This window comes from Mytilus edulis, chromosome 8 (assembly GCF_963676685.1).
Source record: "Mytilus edulis chromosome 8, xbMytEdul2.2, whole genome shotgun sequence".
NCBI classification, from domain to species: Eukaryota; Metazoa; Mollusca; class Bivalvia; order Mytilida; family Mytilidae; genus Mytilus; species Mytilus edulis.
In genome coordinates, this window is record NC_092351.1 from 24,358,176 (window position 1) to 24,385,613 (window position 27,438).

At 34.4% G+C, this 27,438-nt stretch overlaps 2 protein-coding genes across 2 annotated transcripts; one reads left to right on the forward strand and one right to left on the reverse strand.

Moving 5' to 3' along the window:
- Positions 1 to 213: 213 nt before the first annotated feature.
- On the forward strand, positions 214 to 16,856 carry LOC139485142 (sodium/mannose cotransporter SLC5A10-like). Its single transcript, XM_071269359.1, has 15 exons — positions 214 to 388; positions 992 to 1,063; positions 1,689 to 1,793; positions 2,625 to 2,684; positions 3,062 to 3,166; positions 3,919 to 4,024; positions 7,116 to 7,196; positions 8,086 to 8,333; positions 9,384 to 9,519; positions 10,013 to 10,120; positions 12,172 to 12,322; positions 13,167 to 13,335; positions 13,758 to 13,973; positions 14,498 to 15,446; positions 16,413 to 16,856. The coding sequence occupies exons 1-15, from the start codon at positions 308 to 310 to the stop codon at positions 16,607 to 16,609; spliced, it is 2,784 nt and encodes a 927-aa protein (XP_071125460.1). The 5' UTR covers positions 214 to 307; the 3' UTR covers positions 16,610 to 16,856.
- Positions 16,857 to 18,351: 1,495 nt separating this feature from the next.
- Positions 18,352 to 26,741, reverse strand: LOC139485145 (probable N-acetyltransferase 16). The gene is made up of 4 exons (XM_071269364.1): positions 26,621 to 26,741; positions 25,702 to 25,880; positions 20,996 to 21,217; positions 18,352 to 19,148 (listed from the first exon to the last, which is right to left on the reverse strand). The coding sequence occupies exons 2-4, from the start codon at positions 25,876 to 25,878 to the stop codon at positions 18,588 to 18,590; spliced, it is 960 nt and encodes a 319-aa protein (XP_071125465.1). The 5' UTR covers positions 25,879 to 25,880; positions 26,621 to 26,741; the 3' UTR covers positions 18,352 to 18,587.
- Between the last annotated feature and the right edge of the window lie 697 nt (positions 26,742 to 27,438).

The following is a 27,438-nucleotide window of genomic DNA, read 5'->3' on the forward strand; positions in this document are numbered from 1 at the left end:
ACGGGTTTAGAATATATAAACGTCATTTATAGAAAGCATAAAGAAACCATAATATAATCTCCCCCCCCCCTCCCGTATAAAATGGGACTTTCTAGATAACTGCTCAATCGCGCCCACTTTCCTCATTAGATTAATCATTAGATTGATACGTATTTCAAACAATCAGTTATCAATTCAATCTGTAACTTTGTCCCTTGTAATATTTAGAAGAAGATAAAGATACAATCATAGGTATACAAACACATATATACACTAAAAATAAATAAATATCCGGTATGCTGTATGGACTGTTTGTTAGAAGTTAAATATGAAAGCGGGACTAGATAATTGGATTGATATATTGGTGCTAGTGATATATTTTATTCTAGTACTTGCAGTCGGATTGCTTGTGAGTATTAAATATACCATCATTTTGACGATTGATCCCCTTATCAGTGATATTGATTTAAATCAATTATTTTTCCCCGGCCATATATCTGTTTATGGCTGTGCTTGTGGTCTACTATTCAAATGCCTCTTTATTCATACTGGAACTATTCGCATTTAAATCAGCATATATGATATCACCAAGTGTCGTACTATTAAAAATCCATTAAAATAAAGTATTATCTGATGTTTACTTTCTGTTTTTTGTATACATATATTTTGTTGTTCTTCAATGTAAATGTGTTTCACAGTGCATCCCTTTTATTTCAATGTTTTCTTACACACAATGACCTACTGTTTAATTTAACGTCTTTATAGAAGTGTAACACTTTTTAATACTAACAGTAAAATCAAGAAATTGCACGGACACGAAACAACACTGATCCAATGACCTTATTACATTTTTTTTATTATATATATTAATTCCTGTCGTTGACATGCTCAGTTATAGACTAACGATCTGCGTCAGAACAAGAAGTGGAAACTGTTAGTTTGAATATTCATTTATGAATTATTTCCGAAATTCAATGCACTTAAAATTATAATTAAAACTTTCTTTTTGTAGTCTGTATGTAGAAAAGGACGAGATTCTGTTAAAGGATATTTCCTGGCGGGAAGATCTATGTTATGGTTTCCTGTAAGTAAATCGGCTTACTTTTTTAAATGAACCATATCAGTACGAAAGCATAGCACTACTTTTAGAGTGGAGTGTTCGAAAGAGAGTAATAGGGCCGTTGGAATGCAACATGTAAATCACAGAAAAAGGGACGCATACACTACTTTTCTTGCAATAATAGTGTTGCCTTTTTTTTTTTAAATAGAGCATAAAATAATACAAGTTTAAATTGTTATTAACGTTAAAAAATTGATTTCGGCAACCCATTCCCTCTTGCTAAATGCATCAAAATCAACCCCGCAAAAGCTAAAAACAACTGGTTATTTTCTAGAAGTTCAATGCATTGTGACAAAGAGATCTAAGAATAAGTAGTTCTAAAATCTTTCTTTCTGTGAGAGACTGATTTTTACAGAGACATTTTTTTCTCGTTTGCACAAACACCGAATACCATTCTTTGTTTTTAAATTTCTGGTTCAATACAAAACAGTTGATGACATTTGCTTTCAATGCTACAGCTGCAAGTTTTAACAGAAAATATCATCAATATAAAAAATTACCGAGGATTACATGTAGTTTTAAGGAAAGCAATCGGATTTATACTTCTCTGCAGATTTTAATAAATAATGAAAAGTATGTATTGTTGTAGATAGGAGCTTCATTGTTTGCTAGTAATATAGGAAGTGAACATTTTATTGGCCTTGCTGGAAGTGGAGCAGCCTCAGGAATAGCAGTCGTAGCATTTGAATGGGGCGTAAGTTTTGATTATTAAAATAATACCCCTTAGGCTATATACACTTTATATTACCTGAGACATGTTTGATAAATGTTTCTACGATCCGATATTTCGACCCATGATAGTAAATGATTTTTTTTACTAGTATATAATATCATTATATTGAAAATGAATTTGAAATAACACGATTTTTTTTTCTGTTTCGTTTTTATTTACTTTCAAAAAATATCATTACTCTAAACATAAAATTAAAGGGTATTAAAGGCACACGCTAGACTGACAAAGACACCAGAGACAATCATTGAAACCTATAAGTCATAAAAAGTTCATATCTAAAGGCTTCTTCGCATTCATATATTGAAGTTCAGATGAACTAATTTGTAGTATTTTATGCAGACAGGGAGGCACAAAGTGCAGAGCAGATAATTTCTATTGTATTAGAAATAAAATGTATTTATATATTACGTGTGGGAGCCCTTTGTACCCTTTGAAAATAACCCGAATATAATATAAGTATGGATGACATGTATATATTATTTCCCTTATACAGCCAGAACAGTGATTTTTGGCGTATAATGGTAAACGAAAACAGCACTTTGTACATTGCATGCTTCTATAGCTCTTTTCTGGACTTTTGTTTCATCAAGAATGCTCAGCTTCTTACACAAAAAAGACAAGGCTGAATACATAAAAACGTGATGCGGTACATGTATATTACCAAATGGGGCCTAAAGAGTTAGAAACGTGGTTTCTTAATAGTTTCTTTGTTTTACTAAGAGAGAACAAACTAATATACCTTTTGTTCTGATGATTTTTGTCGTAAATCAAAATAAACATTTGTATTTTCAGGCTGCGCTCTGTCTTCCTTTGCTGGGATGGGTATTTCTACCTATATATCTATCTTCAGGCGTAAGTATACTTTTCTGTAGTTTTGTTTCAAAGAAAGTATGAAAAATAAGGATAATGAACAATTAAAATTTAATCATCTAAGTGTAGCTATATATATAGGATGGTGAGGATGACGACGATGGTACGGCTATGATAATGGTTATTATAATCGATAATCATCAATATCAATTGGTCGGTGTGCTTCGTATTTTTTGTTGTTGCTGTTTTTAAAGATCTTCAATTACAAATATATCTAACTTAAAAAGTAAACATTGATTGTTAGTGAAAAAGGTAATATATTCGTTTCTGGATATGATGATATTGTATGTTACCACAAACTTATAAACTAACAAATTCATTATTCTTAAGTAGGTCTAACCATTTTACAATTGATTTAGGTATTTACAATACCAGAATACTTGTCTAAGAGATTTGGAGGAACCAGACTTAGAACATATCTCAGTATACTGGCACTGTTTTTGTACATAGCAACAAAAATATCGGTATGTGTATTATTGTTATTTTCTAAACTGTTTGATGATCAAGGATGCTAAAAATTACTTTTGAGCTAGAGTTTTCTACATATTGATGGATAATTTGACGGTTCTATTGTATTGAAAATTTAATCTGGATTTAGCATATTCACGAAGATATAAAGCACTATCATTTCATGTAAAAAAGTACTTTTGCATTGAATCTTGTAAACATATTGTGCAGATAATTTCTGTTGTGATATTAAGATTTTGCTCTTAACATAAATGCTCTAACTCTGCCTTTAATATAGTTATGTGTTCCTTTCTGATGATTTTGTTTACTTAAGAATTGAATGCTTCTTTTTGTAAATTTATTGGGGTGTAAAAGCGTTGACCGAAGTACATTTTGTATGAAGCGCGGAAGCGCGGCTTCATTCTAAAAATGTACGCACGGTCAACGCTTTTACAACCCTATAAAGTTACAAAAAGAAGCATTCAATACTTATAATTACAATTTTTAGCTATGATTATGAAAACACGAATTTTATATATGTTATTTTTTAATTCACCTGTGCACTTTATTGTTGGAGCACGTGTTATCATGAATGAAAAGTTGTATTGAGCAATGCAACTGCTTACGGAATAACACGTGATGTGCAGTTAGCCAATCAGAATAAAATATTATAATGAAACATACATCTAATGTAATTATTTAACAGTGATATTATTTATGACATCGATGCTACCATTGAAACACGATTTTTTGACTACATTCTCCTCAGGTCGATGTATATGCAGGTTCTGTATTCATACAACAAGCTTTAGGATGGAGCACATACCCATCTATCATCGGCTTACTGGTTATCACAGCAGTATACACAGTTATAGGTAACAAATTTAAGAAAATAAGCTGATTTATTTTTTCGGCGGGCCTATCTTTGTATAGTAAGTTTTTTAAGGAAGATATTTAAAAATAGCAATGGACATGACACTAAACCCCAAAATTTAAGGCAAAGAGAAATTGACTGCCCCCTTTTTGCTAACCTGCTTTGATTTGGATATAGAAGTATGGTCCATCCCTTGGCCTTCCGTCAGAAAAAGTACGCAGTCACGTCCGGTCGGAATCGAGTTGTTAATCCGATGCATTAATTGTTCAGAGATTTTTATTCTTGTTCTTACTGCATATATTTTATGTTTTGCTAAAGAAGTATTTTTGAACAAATTTTGTCGAGAAAGCATACACCCATAAGTCTAAAAATGCCAAAAAAGTGAAAAACAAATATGATAAAAAAAAAACCCACATACAGCCATTCGATTCCTGGGATATATTCCATATTCCATATTCCATAGACAATAGACAATAACCAGTGCTTTATTTTTAAACCTCAGACACTTAGTAGTACAAGAGGACATGATGTATACACATAAACACAGACTAATAAATTTACATTAAGCTGGGGTCACACATTCACGATTTTTACTGCCGTCCTTGACAGGACCATTCCCGATTAAAATTTGTCAAAAGTCTGATCAAGGTCCTGTGAATCGTGGATGGAAATTCGATTTGTATCTTTCGCCAGGTAAAATTCGACCGAGTCTGTCACGACTGCGTCCCGATTCTACCGAATGTAATCCGACAGAGATCAGATAGTGACAAGACAGTGTACCGACGCTGACGGAAGTTACCCGTTCGAAAACTGTCGGCATAATCGGGATGATCAGGTACTGTCGGAACGTAATCCTATCACGGTCCGCTCTATCGCATTGCAAACGGCTTTGTCTGGTCTCAGTCGTATTGTATTCTGTTATTGTCGGGACTTCTCCAGATCATTCCCGTTCCACAGGACACCGTCCCGAATACACAGAACATTGTTAGGAATTCGATCCGATACAACAGAATCTGTCACGACATAGGCACGATTGTAATCCGACTAGAAAAATCGGCTGAGTTTCCCCGAATGTTACGGGACGCACCTAATTGTCGGGGTGCTTTGCCGAACTATTCGGACCCTTCCCGACCAGTAGGAATCTGTTATGAACTTAAACGATTGCGTTCAGACAATAATAGGACATTCCAGATAATTGAGGATACTAATCCGACTTTTTCACTTTTCGTGTCGTATCGCTGTCTGATCTCAAACGGGAGCAATAATCGGCAATGTGTGAACCCCGCATTAAACATAATAATTAATGCATGGTAAAATACAGTAAAATGTCAATTTAGAAATAAGCGTAAAATTCCAGTCAAAAAGACATGTTTCAAAAATCATAAACATCAGTCCCACTAGGCCACGATCGCACTACGATCTGTGAAAAAAAATCATATTTTGATGATCGTAGTGCGATCGTGTAGATCGCAATAAGATCGTATCACGGTCGTGGTGAGGTCTTCAAGATCGTGAAGAGCCTGGCCAACTTTGAACATGTTCAAAACAATCGTGGTGCGGTCGTGGCGAAATCAGGTCGTAGTAGAAGCGTAGTGAGAGCGCACTACGATCGTAGTATAGTAAGATCGCAAAGGTCGCTGTACAATCGTAGCGAGAGCGTAGCGAACGCGTGATTCTATTCGGAGAGACTGTGCTACGATCGCAGAACGACGTTATCACGACCTCACTACGACCATCACGTTCTCACTGCCACCCAACTACGCTTCCACTACGACTATACCACGGTATTCACGACCATAGTACGATTCTAGCACGCCCTTGCCGTCCTCATCACGCTCTTCTTACGACCTGACTACGTTCACACTACGACCATCATTCTCATTGTCGTTTTCACATAGAATATATAAAAAAGCTCCCTAGATTTTGTTTGTTTAAATGTAATTATCCATCTTCTCTAACGGCTCAACCATGCTTCTCGTTTTTATATAGATTATACCGTTAGTTTTCCCGTTTAAATGGTTTAACACTAGTAATATTTTAGGTCCTTTATAGCGTGCTGATTGATGTGAGCCAAGGCTCCGTGTTGAAGGCCGTACCTTGGCCTATAATGGTTTACTTTTATAAATTGTTACTTGAATGGAGAGTTGTCTCATTGGCACTCATACCACATCTTCCTACATATATTGATACATCTATGTCATCTCTGCTATCTTTCACTAAAATATCGTCATTGAGCTTTATGGACCAGCAATAGGTTGTAATTTAGGTTGGATTGGTCGGTCCGACATCTTTGCTTGATCAGGATTCGTTACTTTGCTCCCTCTGCCTCTACATCAACTCCTACTACCATGCCCACGTGTTCTGGTAGATTTTGGTGGCATGACTGTATAGTTTGCGAGAAATCTATTATTTAATCAGAAATAGAAGGAATTGAACTGTATTGATATGGAACACGATGTTGACGTTATTGCTGAGAACGTAGTAAGATCGCGCTATGAACGTAGTATAATCGTGGTAAGAACGTGTTATAATCGCAGTAAGATCGTGTTGCAATCGGATAACTCGTGGTATGGTCGTAGTGAGAACGTGAAGAGCGTAGAAATATCTTGATAAGCGTAGAGAGGTCGCAGAATAATCGCGGTGAGAACTTGGTATAATCGTAGCGGGATCTTTGTAGAAGCGTAAAGAGGACGTAGTAGCATCGTGAAAGCAACATTTTCATGCCGCTCATACCGCGACCTCACCACGATCTAAATTTATTTTAGATCGCGGTGAGCGTGGTGCGATCGTGGTCTAGTGGGACTGGGGCTTAAGCAGTTTTAACATTGCTAAGTTTTAACATGACAATATATTAAATTTAAAGCTATTAGTTTGTAATCCGTTAGATTTGTAGTCACAGCACTGCGGTATATATTTATTTCTGAGGACTTTAATTTCCTGTTTTTTTGGCATATAAAGATATGCTGAATTTCGTCTCCTACTCCATCTCACAGAGATGACTAATTCTTCATTTGATTGTATCACATACTAATATAATGTTATGTCCCCACACCCAACACCAGTACTGATGTTTTTGTATTACTATATTTTAGGTGGATTAGCAGCTGTTATTTTCACAGATACTCTACAGACAATTATAATGTTAACAGGAGCCATATCTCTTTCTGTTCTAGGTTAGTTATCTGATAAAAAAACAACATAAATATGTGCCTTAATCAATATCAATATTTGCCTTAATCAAACATTTTGTTTTATATTTGATAACTACCCCCACGCCTGTCCTAAATCAAAATTTAAAAATTCCATAAATTCACATTTTAGATTAGATGCTGTTTTATAACAGTCGAATAATGTTTTTTTTGAGGAAATTAAAACATCACTTGATAAATTTCGTGCCATCATCAAACTGCAATATTTGAAAGCCATGGATATGAAGTTAAGATATGTAAAAAAAAGTTCGGAGCACTAGGACATAAATGGCTCCCTATAAGAAGAAGAAGAACTATTAAAGTTCTTAAAGTATAACAAAAATAAAAACCAAGTTCATCTTAGGTTAACTTTGACTCAGACGGTTGGAATAACACATACATCACGCTGAAACTGGCAAAAGTGTGATTGAAAATGTAAAACACTTATAGATCTACCCGAGTAAAGAAGTAAAAAAGTAAAACATTTTGCATCGAGCACGAAAACATTAGACCTATATAATAATAAAGGAACGGTTTAATTGGATAAAATTGCAGCATACAATTTCACAACAAAAGAAAGTTAATTCAAAAAGTAAAATCACAAAAATACTAAACTCCGAGGGAAATTCAAAATAGAAAGTCCCAAATCAAATGACAAAATCAAATGATAAACACATCCAATACAGTCTTTCCTATTGGAACTGTTTTACACCAGTCATATATGCATGGTGTGGCCCTTTATATGTTGCTGTTGTATATGAGTCACCTATAATAGCATACCTTTTGTACATTGTGACTTGAATAGAGAGTTGTTTCATTAGCATTCATACCACATATTCTTATTTATAGTTAATGTTTTCTTTATACTCTATAGGATTTATTAAAGTTGGAGGAATAAATGGATTAATACCTAAATATATGGATGCAATACCCGACAATTTACGTTACGCAGATAGTTTCAATACATCATCGAACATTACTTCAAATTTCACAAGTCACTGTGGATACCCAAGGCTTGACTCTTTTCATATCATCCGTAATCCAGTAGACTCTGATCTGCCATGGCCAGGACTTCTGATCAGAAGTACTTTTATATCTACATGGTATTGGTGTGCTGACCAGGTAAGGACACATTAAATTTGTTTTCTTTATCAAATAGCTTTCTGCTCTTTGGTCGGGGTTTTGTCTCTTTAACACATTCCCAATTTCCATTCACAATTTTATTTTAAATGTAATTATGAACTCATTCAAAATTTGAACTGTGTGTTAAAAAGGAAATTAAAAGACTCGAACTATTTGATGAATGTAAATAATATATAGTACAATGTAAATGGAGAGCTAGGAAACATTTTCCAAATAAACAGAGTAAATCCGAGCAAACATATTATGAAGAAAATCACATTTTCTTGTAACAACCTTCATTCTGTATTAAACTTCACTACATAATACTAGTCTCATGTACATCAACCCATGATAATGTATGCCTTTGAAAAAACATTTACTGTGAAAGTATAAAGAATACAAAACTCATAATTAATTAAAGTGCAAAGCTACACGACAACGCCGTTGCTATTTTTTTTATTAAATATGTTACACATAAACATTCATAAATACATATGCATATATATATTATACACAACTATATACTTCACTCAATATAATACCAAAAAGAAAAACAACCATCCAGTCCTATAAATCCTATATATCTTATAAATAATTAAAAAGGGGGACTAATTTAAGAAATCAAAATTTACCAAGCGTTTAAAAGAGAACCGATCGCTTTGGCGCTGTAGTGCTGAATGACCTAAACCCCCGTTTCGGCGGGAAACAGACCGCACGATAGGTACGACACCGATATATATATACATCATGAAAAGACAAGAGAAAATCATTTCACTCTAATTCACTACGTTCAACCGTACATGTATGAAATTATATTGATCCTTACAACAGAACGATGAACATAAACTCACCACAGTTTAAATAAATATCAGTTCCTTAGTTATCCGGTGTGGATAGTTTTCTTCTCAGACTTGTTTAATCATTTGAAATATCCCAGTTGCTTTCAACACCTTCTTTAAGGCGGAATCTAATAACGTTTCGCGTGTGACGATTTTCATTAGAGAATTTTTTGCATATACTTTTGCTCCTAGTTTGTATTGTGTTTCACAGGTAATTGTACAACGAGCATTAGCTGCCAAAAATATTGGTCATGCCAGAGGAGCCACCTTAATGGCGGGGTATTTGAAGTTTCTACCACTGTTCCTGATAATAATGCCAGGAATGATAAGCCGTGTGTTGTTTACAGGTAACGGAAATGTTTCTGGTATCAGCATCGTTCTGCAGCGTGAATATAAAAAAGAAGATGTGGTTTGAATGCCAATAATACAACTCTCCACGAGAGACAAATTGATACAGAAATTAACACTAGGTTACCGTACGATCCTCAATAATAACCAAAGCCAATATACATTGGTTAATGCTCATTTCTGAGTTTTATTTCATCATTCCTACTTCTACCAGGTTAAGGGGCAAATTCCAATTATAAACAAAATTGGAACTGCCCTAAATATTAGTTCTGTATCTGGCAACACAGAACGTTTCTCGTCGTTAATTCCATTTTTGAATAAAATAAAATTGATGGTATTGAAGGCAAGAATTATGTACAAGGTTTTTAGTATACATTATACAAAATCTCAGATGTCAAGGGTTAACTTGAACTACACAAAATTACAAACAAACACAATCAACTGTCGATCTAAAATGAGCATCATTGTTAATATATATTTATGTATTTACAGAGGATGTAGCCTGTCATGACCCGGAAACGTGTATCCGAGTTTGTGATAACCCAGTTGGATGTTCAAATGTTGCATATCCTAAACTTATTCTAGGACTTGCCCCGACTGGTAATATATTGTAGTTAAAATAAGCTTTTTCACTTTTTTGGTCTTTTGGAAAATGTTGTTTGTGCTGTATATAGACCCTCTACAACGAAATTTATGTTACATGCACACGAATAAAAATTGCATTTTTTTATCCAACGCAATCATAGTTTGAACATTGTTTTCAATTTAGACTTGTTTATAGTTATAGTAGATAAACCATTATATGTCTATCAATATAATCTGACTTTGTTAAAAAAAACACAGAGACGAATTTAAATATACAATACACTGTTTTTGGGGAAAGACGGCTTCAAGCCGTCAATTCCCTAATGTGGTTGGTCAGAGTTCCATGCCCTCACGTCAATCATTTTGTTTTAATAGTTTCGAAATCGCCTCAAATGTCATACTGAAATTTATGACAAGGAGAACAGATTGACTTTAAACACTTTTTTTTACACATTTCCCTTCTGTTTCTCGTGAAATTATCGTATATTGAGCTTTCCCGTACACTATATACGCTTCTTTTACAGTCCGGACTAAGGAAATGAAATAACATTAAACAACAATTAGTTTCATTTTTGTCAACCTTCTAGATGTGTCTTTTTAATCGATTTACAAGATATGAACATCGGTAAACTACTGTTGCCTTTATTTAATACCGGAGTCACACTATGCCACGATTGCACTACGATCTGTGAAAAAAATGCAAATGTTGACGATCGTAGTAAGGTCGTATTATAGTCGTGATGAGGTCTTCAAGATCGTGATGATCTTGGTCAACTTTGAACATGTTCAAAACAATCGTGGTGCGGTCATGGCGAAATCAGGTCGTAGTAGAAGCGTAGTGAGAACGCAGTAAGGTCGTATTGTACCATCGTAAAGGTTGCTGCTTTATTGTAGCGAGAGCGTAGCGAAAACATGATTCTATTCGGAGAGACTGCACTACGATCTCACAGCGTCGTTATTATGACCTCACTACGACTATCACGTTCTCACCGCGACTCTACTACGCTTTATCTACGACTATACCACGTTAACACCACGCTGTTCAAGAACATAGCACGATTCTAGCTCGACCATGCCGTCGTAATCACGCTCTTCCAACGACTACGTTTATACTACGACCATCATACTCATTGTCATTTTCACATAAAATATATAGAAGCTCTCAAGGTTTTGTTTGTCTGTATGTAATTCAGACCTCTTGTCTTTTTTCTCTAACGGCTCAACCATGCTTGACACATCTGTGTCATCAATGCTATCGTTCACATCGTCATTTGAGCTTGATGGACCAGCAATAGTGTGTGATTCAGGTTGGATTGGTCGGTCCGACATCTCTGCTGGATCAGGATTCGTTACAATCAGAGCTCCCTCAGCCTATACATCTATCCCTACCACGACATCCATGTGTTCTGGTATGATTTTGTGTCAAGACTGTGTTGTTCTCGGGAAATCTACGTATTATTAAGAAATATAAGGAATGTAACAGTATTGATATGGAACACGATGTTGGGGTTATTGTTGAGAACTTATAATAAGATCGTGGTATAAACGTGGTATAAACGTAGTATAATCGTCGTTAGAACGTGCAAATGAATAATTGCAGTAGAAGTGTGGTAAGATAGTGTTGCAATCGGAAAACTCGTGGTATGGTCGTGTAATGATTACGTGATGAATGTAGTAGGATCATTATAATCGTAGAAAAAGCGTGGTGAAAACGCGGCACAATCGTAGCGGGATCGTGCTAGAAGCGTACTAAGGACGTTGTATCACCGTGAAACTAACAAAAAATAACATTTTCATGTCGATCATACGGCGACTTCACAACGATCAATTAATATAAGAACACAGTGAGCGTGGTGAGATCGTGGAATAGTGTGACTGGGGCCTCAAAGGCACCTTTAATGTATAAGTGTCCATTCATATTTTACATTTGCAAAACTTGAAATCATGGGTCAACCACTCGAACGCAAGTAAGACAGTACATGATAAGTTGTTATGAATAGTAAATATGCTGAAGATTAGCCAAAACAACGTTTAGAGATATTTAACATTTGAATGTACAATTTCAGGGTTGAGAGGATTAATGATGGCGGTAATGATGTCAGCACTTATGAGTTCTTTAACGTCCATCTTTAACAGCGCAGCGACGTTATTTACCATGGATTTGTGGACAAAAATAAGAAGGAAGGCGAGTGACCGAGAACTCCTTATTGTCGGCAAGTATGTAAGCAGAATTAATTCGATGTTAATGAAATCTAATAAATGTGCATTTTCACTTTTTAGTGCCTCACTGAATCGTCATATTAATTAATTGATTTTTAAAGATTTGGAATTACTATTATTAAATTGTCTTTTATCAATTTGACAAGTGAGAAAGCCTTGGGTTGTTTTCTGCTCTTGGTACTGGTTGTTATCTCTTTGGCACATTCTACGTTTTTATTCTCAACTTTAAGTATAATAAGTTATAATTATATCATAAGAGAGGGACGAAAGATACCAAAGGGACAGTCAAACTCATAAATCTAAAATAAACTGACAACGTCATGGCTAAAAATGAAAAAGACAAACAAACAACTGCACACATGACACAACATAGAAAACTAAAGAATAAACAACACGAACCCCACCAAAAAACTAAGGGTGACCTCAGGTCTCCCGGAAGGGTAAGCAGATCCTGCTCCACATGGCACCCGTCGTGTTGCTTATGTGATAACAAATCCGGTAAATAGTGAATGAAAGGGAAGGGGATTGTAATTACGACGTATTTAGCGGAAGTAGAGTTAAAGGATATTGCTAACTTCTTATCTTTCTTCATAAGAAGTTTCTGCATGAAGTCAGCCTCATAATAATAAAGAAACAAGTCGGCAAGTAGAGGGGCACAGTTTGTTCCCATTGGAATGCACGTCCTAAACTTCTCTTTGGATATCAATATAACAGTATTAAACTATTACGAAGACAAATAGAAGAAGAATAAAACAAAAAGAGATTGTTTTTACGGAAAACGATGTTGTGCATTCATAGTTTTACGATCTACATAAAATTATATCGCTTTTTTTATTGACAGAGTATTTATAGTCATCTTGGTTGGCATAAGCGTTGCATGGATACCGCTAATACAAAATTCTCAGGAGGGACAACTTTTCCTGTATATTCAAGCTGTTACTGGGTATCTAGCACCACCCATATGTTCCGTGTTCTTGTTAGCTGTCTTTGTACCTAGAATAAACGAAAAGGTAACTGCATGAAATTAGTTGAAGTACACAATTATATTATAATGAATTATGCGTGTTATGTCTTTTTTATAACAGTTGTAGGGATGAAAGATATATAATTCATCGTGACTACAAGACTAATAGATCATTTCACAAGAGAACAATCAACTGGTAAACACTAACCTAATTTAAAACGTGGGTGGGACTTAGGTGATTCGACAAATTATGCAGTACATGTTCCACCAGTGGCACCTGTGGTGTTGCATGTGCTTATGGTATGACTGATAATAAGAATGACATAAATCAATCATCAGATTCTAAAATGACGATTCCACTAGATACTTTTTGAAGATTACCATGAAGAACTTTATCAGCCGTTACTTAAATATTAAATCTAATTTGTTAAAATTGTTTGTCTTGATCAACCTTCAACTTCATTTTAGGGTGCATTCTGGGGAATGGTGTCTGGCCAGATAGTTGGGATAACGAGAATGGTATTAGATTTTGTGTATCCAAGTCCCAAGTGTGGAACTGTCGACACTAGGCCAGATATTATATCGAAAGTTCATTTTACATACTTTTCGGCAGGATTGTTATTCTTTACAGGAATAATGGTTGTCATACTAAGCCTTTTAACTAAACAAGGAGAATATCAGGTGGTAAGGAAAGCATAAACATTACTTGCTGTGGTCAGAACCACTACCGTTATTAGAACAGAGAAAAAATAAACGTAAAGATTTTAGATAATGATTTGTATACATACAATGATAAGAGAGCTATAGATTTCTACTATCAAATCTGCAATATACCTGTACAGTTTCGTCTGCATTGTTATGTGCTTTTCAGAAATACATATTTATGGTTGGGACATAGAAAATTTGTTTGGGTGACATTTAAAGGAAATATATGCACAGGATATTTTTTTGTATAAACACAGTTTTGATTTAAAAGAAAAACCGTCACGGTTAGAAAATTGAAAGAATAACACCATTACATAGACAATTCCATGTCTTTCTTAAAATACCAAGTCACGAATATTGCAGTTGTTTCAAGTAGTCCGTTTCTATGTATACCAAATGACGTTTGGTTTGTTGGAGATCAGTAGTTTTGTTGTTCCGTTGGAGAAATTAAAAGTAATCTATATACTTGAATGATTTTATGACCAGATTCTTATGTTTTACAGGGACGATATTTAACATTTTGGTATACACCAAGTATAAAAAGTCCGTCCGAAAAGATCAACTATCATAACCTAAACTACAGCACCTCAAAGTATTCTAAAGATAAGATATCAAATACCAGAAGTTCTGTTCGTAAGAGATGGTCAATGACAGAAAAGTCACCTAAAATAAATGAAGGTTTTGATATGCAGGAAATAAATGGTCCTCAGTTGATACAAGATAATACAAACATATATGAAAGCGTTGTGACAGAAGATTCCGTGAAGAAAACTGTTGAAAACCACTACAACGAACTTGCAAACGAATCCGTCAAAGTCGATGCTAGCAACAGTCAAGACACTACTGACTATGAACCAGTTGATAAAGGTGATGACATTGCTGAACCATTTGAAGGATACAAATTATTGCAAACAGATAATAGCACAAATGAACCAACCGTTGGGTACGAAATTAACGACGAAAATGTCAAGGACACTGACAGCAATGAAAGCGAAGATGGGAAAACTAAGGTTAAATTCAGAGACGATGATTATGGGGACAATGAACGTGTTCACAAACCCTTAACTAAGCGAAACAGTAGAGTCTGGAAAAGAGAGGTAGAAAAACAGCCAGGGTGGCAGAATTTTGTGCAAGAATTCACTAAAAAGTTAAATGAAGCTGACAATAAAAATACAAAATTTGAAAGAAATCAGATGAGTGGAAAGAATCTTCTAAAAACAGCTCCAAAACCTACAAAACCGGAAGAAAAAGAAGAAATAAAAACTAAGGAACCTGATCTTGAACAGACAAAAGATAATACAATGCCGATGGACAAACCTCAAAGACTGACAGAACCAGATCTGCCTGATGAACATAAAGATACATACGACGGAGACAAATCAGTCCAAGCTTTCCCTGAAAATACAGATGGATATGCAAATCTAACGCTAAATCAAAATTATCCAGTTCAAGGTAATTTAGCTCTTAAGTTCAGATAAATTGAATTTGGCTTTTATTTTCCCTTTGCCACCTTCTGTTGGTGTTATTTATATGTTTTTTTCAAAAGTAACAGATCATAATATCCAACACAAAAGTTAAATAACTAGGGTTTAACTTTTTCTATTTGTTTTAGTGCATTGTTATATATACTTGAAGGCTTACTCTAGCGTCATTATATTTAACAAACGTTGTCACTGAACTACATGTATACGTTTTATGTGGTCGAAAGCTTTGATAATATCTTGTTACATTTTCAAAGTCAATTGGTATTTCGCATTTGGCTAACAAGTTTGAATATCATTAAAATATTAAGAAAGAAGATCTAAATTATTTTTATTGTGTGATAAACCCATAGCTTATAAAAGCCGTTTCTTTAAATGAAAGAGGTATGCATATTCATCTTCAAGTCTTGTATTTTTTTAATTACTTGCCAAATTAATTACTTGCCAAATGCAGTTATACACCTGTATGCTGATAACACGAATTATGGGAAATGTTCATGAAATAGGGTTTATAAGGAAGAGCGTATGAATTGGAAACCACACCAGTTTTACTGTTACATCACGAAAACGCTAACAAATCCAACTTGTCCGTGTCTAACATAAATATCTGTTTTGCAGTCTTAGCTCTTTACATCATGTGCATACAAGAATAAACGTCAATCTTTATATTTACTGATTGTGCATTTTCTGACTGTTTCGTTCAATAAAAATAACACAAGTTACCATCAACAACGAATGAATGACAATAGGCAGTTAAACTTCTGATAGTTATAGGAAGATGTGGTGTGAGTGCCAATGAGACAACTCACTGTCCAAATAACAATTTATAAAAGTAAACCATTATAGGTCAATGTACGGTCTGATAAACTGTTTAATGAAAATTTAAAAGTATATCTTTAAAATCCAATGTAATAAGTATTTCTTTTTATGTTTATAGGTAGCAGATATTCAGGGAAATTGTCATTAGACATATTCAGAACACAGAAACCGGACATCATTGAAATAGATATGAAAAATGTGAATACAGATGGTTCAGAAAAACTTTACATTAAAGATAGTCTTAAATGGTTCTTGGACATAAATGCTGTCTTGTTAGTTTGTGTTTTTGTGTTTTTGTATTTCATATTTCAATAACGCATGTGAATGTTAAAAGAAATTAATAACTTTTAAACCATGTTCAAACTCAATGTTTAGATTCCAAGAAGGACAAAATCGGTTAAATGAACGGTTTGAATTCAACATTATGAAATTGGACGAATTAATTTCAGCTTTGTCATCCACATCATTTTAGACTGTATTATTTATAATGAATTCTTTAGTAAGTTGCTAGTAATTCACAATTATTTACTTACATTGATGAAATAAAATTTTATAATTTCGATATTATTCTAAGCTTTCTGCTTGCAACATAGCTAATTATATGCACTAACAAAAACGTTTCCTTTTGTTATTCAACAAACGTATTTGCACTAGCTATAGATATAGAGAGCTGCCCAAATTGTGAAAGACTTGGGTTCTTGATAATTTTTTCGCTACAACTTTATTGCGAACTAAGCAAATAAGATGAGTCAGTGTATCAAATTGTAATCGAGCGAAATCCATTAACATTCATTAATGTCTTTTATTGAAGAACATTCGGAGATTGAGAAGCTTAGCCACGTCCATGTTGTCTAATGCATATACACATATGGACATTGCGTTAAGTTAATTCGGAAGTACATCATATGACATTATTTACCACTGGATAGGGACTTATGCTGAGTGACTAAAGTATATATATGTCTGTATTTGTATACAATTTGTTTTCTTTCTTTTATTTCGTTTTATGATTTATGTACAAAACAATCAACGAAAAACAAATATGATTTTTAATAAAAAAAAATTTCAACCATTAAATTTCATCAAATACATCAAAAAGGTGCCAGTTGAAGAATGCCTCGTGGTGCGGGATTTTCTAGCTGCATTAAAACCCGTTAGTGGCCTTCGGCTGTTATCTGCTTTTTGATCAAGTTGTCGTCTCTTTGATGAATTCCCCATTTCCATTCTCAATGTTATAATGTAATTTTTGTACGTAAGATTTTCTAGGTAATAGCTCATTTTGAAATATCGTGTTGCTCAAGCTTAAATGTAAAACAGCTTGGTTCTACGATACATCAAATGTAAAGTCAAGGATCAAGTGTTTTATCAAGTTTGAACTCGTCAAGTGCTTCGTAGAACAAGTACCACCATATCCTATTCTTACAACATGAAAAGAGAGATAGCCAATTATGGGTGATTTTACCTCTAAGCAAAACGTAGAATATAATGCAAAATGCGAATATCCTACTTTACCATACTTGATTGCACAGTTGTTTTTTCACCGATTCGGAGGTATCTATATCCGATGTTGATGCTACAAATTGCTAAAACGAGCAACAATCAGTCATAAAAAAAATACAAAACCCATTACGATAGACAATTTGTTCCCTTCCGGAGAACTTGCTTTCACTCACGATTTTTAGTGGAGTTCGTGTTGTTTCTTATTTATTATATATAACTGTTGATGTAAATGTCCTTTGGTTTTCTGAATCTTTGTTTTTGATTGTAATTGTCTTGTTAATGTCCGAAATACAATATCCACCTTATTATCATATGGAAGATGACCACTTGATCCATTATCTGCATCATCATGACCCCGAATATCAGTGAACAATTATTAATTTTTTTCAGATTTTAATTAATATTTTACAGTGACTGAACAAAAAAAAAAATAAAAACATTTGTGTTTCTACAACAGGCTAATGTAGTAATACCAATATTTTTGTGTAATGTAAAACCAAAAACCCGAAGAATTAGGTGGAAAAGATGCAGTGTGAAAATTGAAGTCGTATAACAGCAGACACAGAAAAACAAATAACAGTTAACAAAACCCTGCAGCAAAACGAATTGCTCAGCAACACGATCCCCATAAAACAATGAGTAAACTCAGCCAGTTTGTTTTGTAAATAATTTCATCATAAAGCTAGCTCATGCAACTTAAGTTATGTTTTACCTACTAATTAGTGTCCTTATTGTAATAAATAAAAATACAGCTTTTCAACAACATACAAAACTATCTCGAAAAAAATCCCCTCTACAATTTGCTCTCACGGAAATAAATTTCTGGTGTCGTTTCAATGCACACTAACCCAGTTCCCCATATTTCTGTAATGTCAAACCCAAATCGGTTCATTAAACTAGTTATGAAATTCGAGTTAGTTTCCTGTTGAAAGAAACAGCGAATAATGACCTTTCCAGTCATCACTTTCGAAATCAATTCCCGAAGATGTAAATATATATGTTCGGCTAAAGTTTCCCCAACACGTCCATAAACCTCTACATTGCATACCAGTCCTGCTAAAGCATTGAAATAGTTGGCAAATGTTAGAATTCTGGTATCATTTTTCAAATTAGAACCGATAACTGTTGTTCGTGTTGTTTTGATGAGAGAAGCGTTCGATTTTATCAGTCGATACGGAACCCAGTCAGCAATGACACGGCCTTCTGGGAAGAGATGACAACACACTTGTTGATTAGTCAGTATATCGGCAAGTTCGGATTCATCAATTGGTTTAGCGGAAGTAGGTGTCATATTTCCAGTTGTGTTTAGTATACTTTTCAGTTGATCTACTGATGTAATATAAGATCTGAATTCCTGTAAAAAAAAAAGATTAAATTTCAAAATGTCATTTGTTTCTGTCTATGACGAAACACATAAAAAAATAATTGGTGCATATAATCAAGGAATGAAGAATAGCACGTCCAATGAAAATGAAAAAAAGACAATATATAGTATTTTGATTTTTATATATGTTTTGGTATTTATGTCTTCAATACATTAAACCAAGTAATTTGTGTTTACAAATAGTTAGTAATTTTAATGTTATAATTAACCTTGCCATTAAAGCGGGAGGTTTGGTATGCCACAAAACCAGGACGTTCAACCCACCATTTTTTCATAAAATGCCCTGTACCATGTCAGGAAAATGGCCGTTGTTACATTATAGTTCGTTTCTCTGTGTTACGTTTCGGTGTTGTGTCTCTGTTGTGGCGTAGTTCTCTTAAATTTGATACGTTTCCCTCAGCTTTAGTTTGTAATCTGGATTTGTTATTTTCTCTATCGATTTATGAATTTTGAACAGCGGTATACTACTGTTGCCTTTATTTAGAGAAACTCACTAGTTGAACCTCCGAAACTAATCTAAGAAATGAAGATAAAAATTTTGAGAATGATTTGGTTTTTTTTTCCTTATATTAATTTAAATAACACCAACATGACGAACTCAGAAATACGGGATATTGTGTCACAGTCAAAAAATAAAATTTCAATTTCATTATTCACTTTCAACCTTTATTTTTATTAATCATCCCTATAAGTTGATTGTGAACATGAAAAAATTAATAATGAACGTAATTCAGGGCGGTATTAAAAGCTTTAATAATTGGTAATGCCGATATCAGAAACAGAACGTTCTCTTCAGTGAACGCAATTAAAAGCAAAAATCTTCGAGATGGGACAATATCCCTAAAGCGCCTCCGATTGAGGAACACAAAGTTGTTTGTAAACAAAACATCTCTGTCTAGTGATATTGAACATGTTTCAATTTTTAACAAGTGACCGAGCTTAACCATTTGTGTTGATCTGGAAAGTATAGGACCTTAGAATAAATGTGTAAAAACTGTGGAGTTATTATATGTATTCAAAGTATCACACTTCGTACCCCGAAAATGTAACCCCATATGTGAAAATGTCTCAGCTTCAAAACAAGCCATCATACATATTAAAGTTTACGATATGGGCTGAGCTAGCGAAGAAAACGTTACCATTACGGCCGATAGAGAAACAATTGCGCATATGCCCCAAATGTGAGCTGGACATACACATTAGTATTACAACCTTTGTAACAATAAAGAAACTAAAACAGCTATTAGCCATGATTGTTTCGTAATGTTAACTATTATATATAGTACACATAAAAAGAAGTAGATCATCTTCATGTACAAAATGTAGATAAGGTAATGTCTATTTGATGTTTAGAGTCGGGATTTTCAACTATACAATTTGATGTGTTACTTGGACGGCTTAATTATAAATTTATCAGGCAATTTCCCTCCTTTTTTTACATTTATTTCCTGCGTTTTATTTGGCAGATTATTGAGGTCCTCCTTTCTAAGGATGCAAGATTACTTTTTAATAATTGTGTCAACCATTTTCATAAATATACCCTAGCTTTTTAACCATTTTAATTTTAAAAGAAATGTAACTCAGTGTTTAAAAAGAGACTGGAAAATATAAAGGGAATTTCTGATTTAATGTTATTTACAACAAAGTAAACCAAGTCATCCCTTTGAAATAGCTTTACAAATTACATGCCTTTATTTAGGACAGAGATAGCATGAACACGGTTTGGACAAAACAACACTGTAAAATGAATTGCATGTGTTCAGAAAGTTATTTTAATAACTATAATTAGAGAAAATATTACAATTTGTTTTGCCTACCATCAGTAGAATTTTCTCTCTTTTCCCCGCCTCAATTAGATCTAATATTGCTTTAACGTGGGCTCCAGCGGTTGCTGCTATTTTGTCAAAGTCTCGGTTTTTTAGTGTATTTCTCTTTAAAATAGGTTGTAATCCCATTCCCGCATACCCTTTGTTTGTCCTCGCTGCCCGATTTATCACTGTTCTTCCATTATCAACTACAGAACATAGGTAAAAACTAGCCTAAAGATACAAAAAAAAGCAATTTAAATACTAGTCCTCATATTTGTCGATAACTCAGGCAATAATCAGGAATTTAAAGCTGGCTTTCTGTGTACAAAACATTTTAGCGATGAAAACATCGTTCAGTATACAGTGTAAAACTTAATGATTCCATTCATTTATATGGAGAAAACAGATTCAATATTTTGGTTTTCAAAAGGGCAGAATATTTACTCGTAAAGTCTCAGAATTTATGCTTCTTGTAGTGTAATAGTAATACGCGTAAGCTATGTTCACACTGCCGATCAGATCAACTCGATCAATCCCGATCAAGACAAATTACGTGATCGGGAGACTGGTCAGACTCAATCGACAAGAATTTTCGGGATAGTCAACCTTGATCTGACGTTCTACCCGAGAGTTTTTGACATGTCAAAAACATTCGAGTAAGGATCGAGAAGCAAGTCACCCGAGAACAGATCGAAAATTCGTCGAGTAGCGGTCGAATTGATTGGGAAAGGATTGTGTAGAGATCGAGTTTGGTCGGAATACAAAATTTACCAATCAGTACTCGATCATTTTCACCTTTGCTCGACTGATGTCCGATCATTTCCAGATTAACTCGACCAATGCCCAATCGCGTCGAGATCACTGCGACTTGTATATATATTATCCCAGACCAACTCGACCAATACCCGAGCCTTTCGCGACCACATTCGACCACTCTTCCATCTCTACTCGGCCATACATGAGAACATATGACTGCTACACGATTCTCTAAAAGTGTGTGTAGATCTGATTAACTCTCATGCTTCCGTAAAAATATATTGGCAACATTATTTTTAAATGTACAAAAATTCCTCCATGTACAGTACGTGTATTTTGCAATTTTCTGTTTTGTCTGTCCGTATTTCCGTTTGTTCAGAAATTTTGCAGCATAAAAAAGAAGAAGATGTGGCACAAATGCCAATGAGACAGCTCTTAACAGAACATCAAATGACACAGAAATTATCAATAACAACTATAGGTCACCTTACAGTCAACTTTTTGACGTAATTTCACACAAAAATGAGACGAAAGACAAATATTTTTTATTTGTTGCGAATTATTTCTAACAGCAACGACACAAACTGTTCAGCGAGTACAAGTTTTAATAATTTGTTTCTAACATACTTTTGCAAGTTTGCATACATTTTGACAAACTATACACTCGCTGCAAAGGCGTCTACAGTTTGTCGTTCGTCGTTTGTTAGTTCAAACGATGCATTTCTTTCTAACTTTTACATTAAATCAATTATCTAAACGTGGTCTTGCATGTCTTAACTCAAAACATTGTCTAAAATTACTCAAAATTTCAATCCCTTCTAACCAAACGATGCATTTGTTTCTACTTCTGTTACGTCGGTTAACAAACTATAACAAACGGCACACAACGTTTACCAAACATTCAATTTGGTTAGAAAGAAATGCACTCTTGATCTCTTTTAGTGGCAAATACATACAGGTTGTTGCCAAACAGCAAAAAGAAAATAGATATCTTTAACCATTCAACTGCTGGATGAGATGATTTTTCATTTCCTATTGTTAATTATCCATTTTTAAATGGTGACCTTGCCTTAACACAAACTTATTGTGTTCTCAACTATATCTCAACTTGTACGATTCGCTCATGTATGTAAAAACGTATTAAATTTTAGCGAGAGAAATGTATGTATTACTGAAAAATTATTACACCAGGGTTTTCGATATCACAAACTAGTTAAAACATTTACTAAATTTATCATCGGTATAAGGAAATAATTCGTAAATATAACTCAACACGCAGACATGTTATACGTTCAGGTATTTCACATCCAATCTTTTATGGTAATATTTGTTACAAAGCACAAAAATGTCAGTATTCACCTCAAAAGCTTACAAAACCCTTTGAAAGAGGGACGAAAGATACCAAAGGGACAGTCAAACTCATAAATCTAAAACAAACTGACAACGCCATCGCTAAAAATGAAAAAGACAAACAAACAACAGCACAAACGGCACAACATAGAAAACTAAAGAATAAACAACACGAACCCCACCAAAAAACTAGGGGTGATCTCAGGTACTCCGGAAGGGTAAGCAGATCCTGCTCCACATTTGGCACCCGTCGTGTTGCTTATGTGATAACAAATCCGGTAAATAGTCTAATTCGGTAGGTCACATTCATGAAAGGGAAGGGGATTGTAGTTTCGACGTAAGGAACATATCCGATGTCATTTGTGAAACGGTTATTCCATAACGGTCAACCAACTCGTGATGGCGTCCGTAAAATTTACGAAGGGATGATTTCAACTTCATCATTTGGAACTCTTGGTTTAATAGCTTCATTGTGAGCAGCAACCCTCTATCAAGAAAATCATGATAGGAAATGCAAGCACGGGAATATCGTATCAATTGGGAGATATATACCCCGTATGCAGTTGCTACTGGAATGTTGCAGACTTATAAGGGATATAGTTGCGATACTGTTGTCAGGTCATTAATGATTGCATATTTTGGCTTTAATATTAATTCACTTATAGGGTCTTTGCATCGGAACTAAACACATTTATTAAAAAAAAACAACAGTTGTTGGCATGACACAGGTTATGTTCTTCTCATATATTTTATGATAGTATGATACTAAAACCCTAACGGGAGGGATTGTGCCTGATATTCATATATTGAAGACATTATCTTTCAATCAGTTTAATTGAGGTCTGGAGCTGGCATGTCAGTTAACTGCTAGTAGTCTGTTGTTATTTATGTATTATTGTCATTTTATTTATTTTTTTTGTTACATCTTCTGACATCGGACTCAGACTTCTCTTGAACTGAATTTTAATCTGCGTATTGTTATGCGTTTACTTTTCTACATTGCCTAGAGGTATAGGGGTAGGATTGAGATCTTATAAACATCTTAACTCCGCCGCAATTTTGCGCCTGTCCCAAGTCAGGAGCCTCTGGCTTCTGTCAGTCTTGAATGATTTATAATTTTAGTTACTTGTGTATAATTCGGAGTTTAGTATGACGTCCATTATCACTGTGCTAGTATACATATTTTTAAGGGGCAAGATGAAAGACGCCTACGGGTGCGGGAGTTTCTCGCTACATTGAAGACCCATTGGTGGCCTTCGGCTGTTGTGTGCTCTTTGGTCGGGTTGTTGTCGCTTTGACACATTCCCCATTTCCTTTCTCAATTTTATCATGCAAATATATTTGACAAACAGTACGATTTTATTTGTAAGAAAGCAAGGAAATGGGGATGGTAAAGTTTAGGTACTAATCCAGTGACAAACCTCATTTTGTGGTGTCATTTCCAAAAAGAGCAATAAAACATATCAGTGGCCACTATGAGGAAGTTTTTATAAGCATTGGGTTCCTCTTTATTGAGTTAGTGCAAGTCTCTCAAACTGCCCACACAGTGGTTGTCGTGTCGGCCACTGCCTCACCTAGGTTTCCCGACGCCTGTTGATGTCTACCACACATTCTTCGTCTTCTATGCGCTCTACAAGCTCCGTCGCATCTATTAACTTGTCTCTCTGAGCTCTTACTACTTTGCCCACAAATCCAACTGTTTTATTTCTATGTAGATATTTTAAATGTATGATTTTACGCGGACCATCTACTGAATATAGCCAAATAAACGGAGAATGTGTCCATGGGACACCAATAATGCCCCAGCTAGCATATATAACATTAAAAAGGTTCATGTTGGTACGTACGGGCATACGGACGGACAAGGGTAACACTCCGAAGCGGCAGGGAATAAAAAAATCGGACGTTTTTATACTAAAAATGTGCATACCCGACCAATTCTCGATTATCCCTATGACGAATATACGATCAGGTCGATCTGGTCTTGTCGAGATCAGACGGAGATCGTGAATTGTTGATTTTGTCTAGCTAGTCGAGTAAAGATCGTATAAAGATCGTGAATTGATCGGAATTATCGAATAAGTATTCATTTTATTGTCGGGATGAAGTCGTGATGGAGTTATTAAGGAGTCGTGAATGGTCGAGTTAAGGTCGTGTACAGTCGGATTGCGGTCGGGTTAAAGTCGTAAAGAGGCCGGATCGAGAATTTGGTTGAGCTTGGTTTGTGGAAATTTTGACAATCGGGATCATTGAGTTGATCTGATCGGCAGTGTGAATCTTACTTTAATGTAATGCATCGAATTTCTTAGTCTTGTATGTAAAGTAGAACGAATTTATTTTCAATGTATTCCAACTTGAATATCTACAACTTTTTGTAAAATCCATCGTAGTCTGAAATAGATGGTCTACAATTCAGCTACAAACGAAAAAGCAAATAAACTCATCATATATACCAGAATTTAAACTTGAATTTGCGCCAGACGCGCGTTTCGTCTTCAAAATAATCACCAGTGACGCCAAATAAAGTACGAAGTTAAAGCTCATATGCCCAGAAATTCGTTAAAGTTTCACCTCGCGTAACTGTCAGGTACACAAACAAATCTACTTACAAATTTACCATCCACAACAGCTGCATACGCTTCAACATTTGGCATATCAAGTAACATGTGAAAGTAATCCGGAAGATAGTCAGTTCCACTGTAGATTTCATCTGGTGGAATTATAGCGCAAACTTTATCATAATCATCCTTTGTTACACGGACAATATTTATACTTCGATTACTCATCTCTACATTTGATGACAATGAAAAATGAAGAAAAAAATAATATTAGCCACAAAAACAGGGATAGGTTTTAACATATCATATAACCTAGTTTTGTAATGTGTAATAACTGAGGTACAAGAGGAACGCGTTCATCACACTGTTACGATACTGCATTTGTCGAAGGATCAGAGGTTTACTATGCTATATATGCTTTATTACCCATATCGTACGTAACTGTCAATCTGCTAGAGAATTAGGCAGTTGTGAAAACGCGACGAACACAACTCGTCTCAAGTTTTCATTAATTTATGATCAAATTGTATCAATGATGCACGAATAAACATTCAATTCCTCATCCTTTTCTAGTATATCAAGTTATAAGTTGGTTCAAATGGACTAGAAATTAACAATTAAGTCCATAATTTGATGACATTTTAACTCCAGATTTCTCGAATTACCAATGTATATAACTTCAAAATAGGATTATGAGGTCGGTGGTATTTTTCGGCTATGTTATCTTTTTTTTAATTGTCTGATTGACTGGCAATAAGAGGTTAGATGGGTTCAAACGACCTTTGAACAAAACTTTGGATATGAAATGTTATAGTATAACAAAACTACGACATAGTTGTAAAAAAACTAGTACACACAGACACTCAAGTCGAATGCGATCAAATGACTGGCATCGTTTCAAGTATTGATGTGCCATCAGGGTATTTTAGTGATGTTATTAAAATGGAAATAAATGTGTATAAAGCCTTACCTATTAAAAATACACACAGGTAATCGTTATGATTATAATCTCGAATCCATGTCAGTTAATACACATGCATAAGTAATTGGTTGTATGATTATGTAACGGTCAAGAGGTTGTTTACTATAAACATGTGTTAATATTGGCAGGTGACAAATGAATTAATTACAACACATTAGGTCTATGCACGATCGTCAAAACTGAGCAAAACGTTCATTTAGTAGGAGTTATAAGGGAGAACTAATGAAATCAAAACTACATATTAAGTTTAACTGTGATATAATATTACATATAGAATATCAGGTGTTTTTTTTTCAAAAATAGGACTAGTGAATTCATATTTATAGTGTAAATTAAGTAGCTAGCTTAAAAAAATTGACATGTTTAGTTATCTGACAGCCTAGTTAGGTTTTATAAAAATACTAAGGTCATGTATAAATGTTAAAAACTGCAAATTTAATCCTGGTATATATGATGGGTTTATTTACTCTTTACATACAATAATCAGTCAGATTTGTATGTTAACTGATTTTTTCATTTTGTTTTCTTTCAATTAAAGGGAAAACGGTAGTATTACATTTTCCCAGCATTAGGTTGGCCTTTTGTGTACCCAAGACAGGTGAAGGAAGTCAACTTAAGAGCGCTGTAATTGGATGTAAGGGTACAGTATATGGTTTTATTTAACTATGAATATCTATAGTGTGTAAATTTACAATATACAATTTAAATTTAAAAACCTATTGAAATATTTTTTTAGAGAAATATTCGAAAAGGCTTCCAAAGTTTTATAAATTTGGTGCAAAATGACGGTGGACATGGATAACATA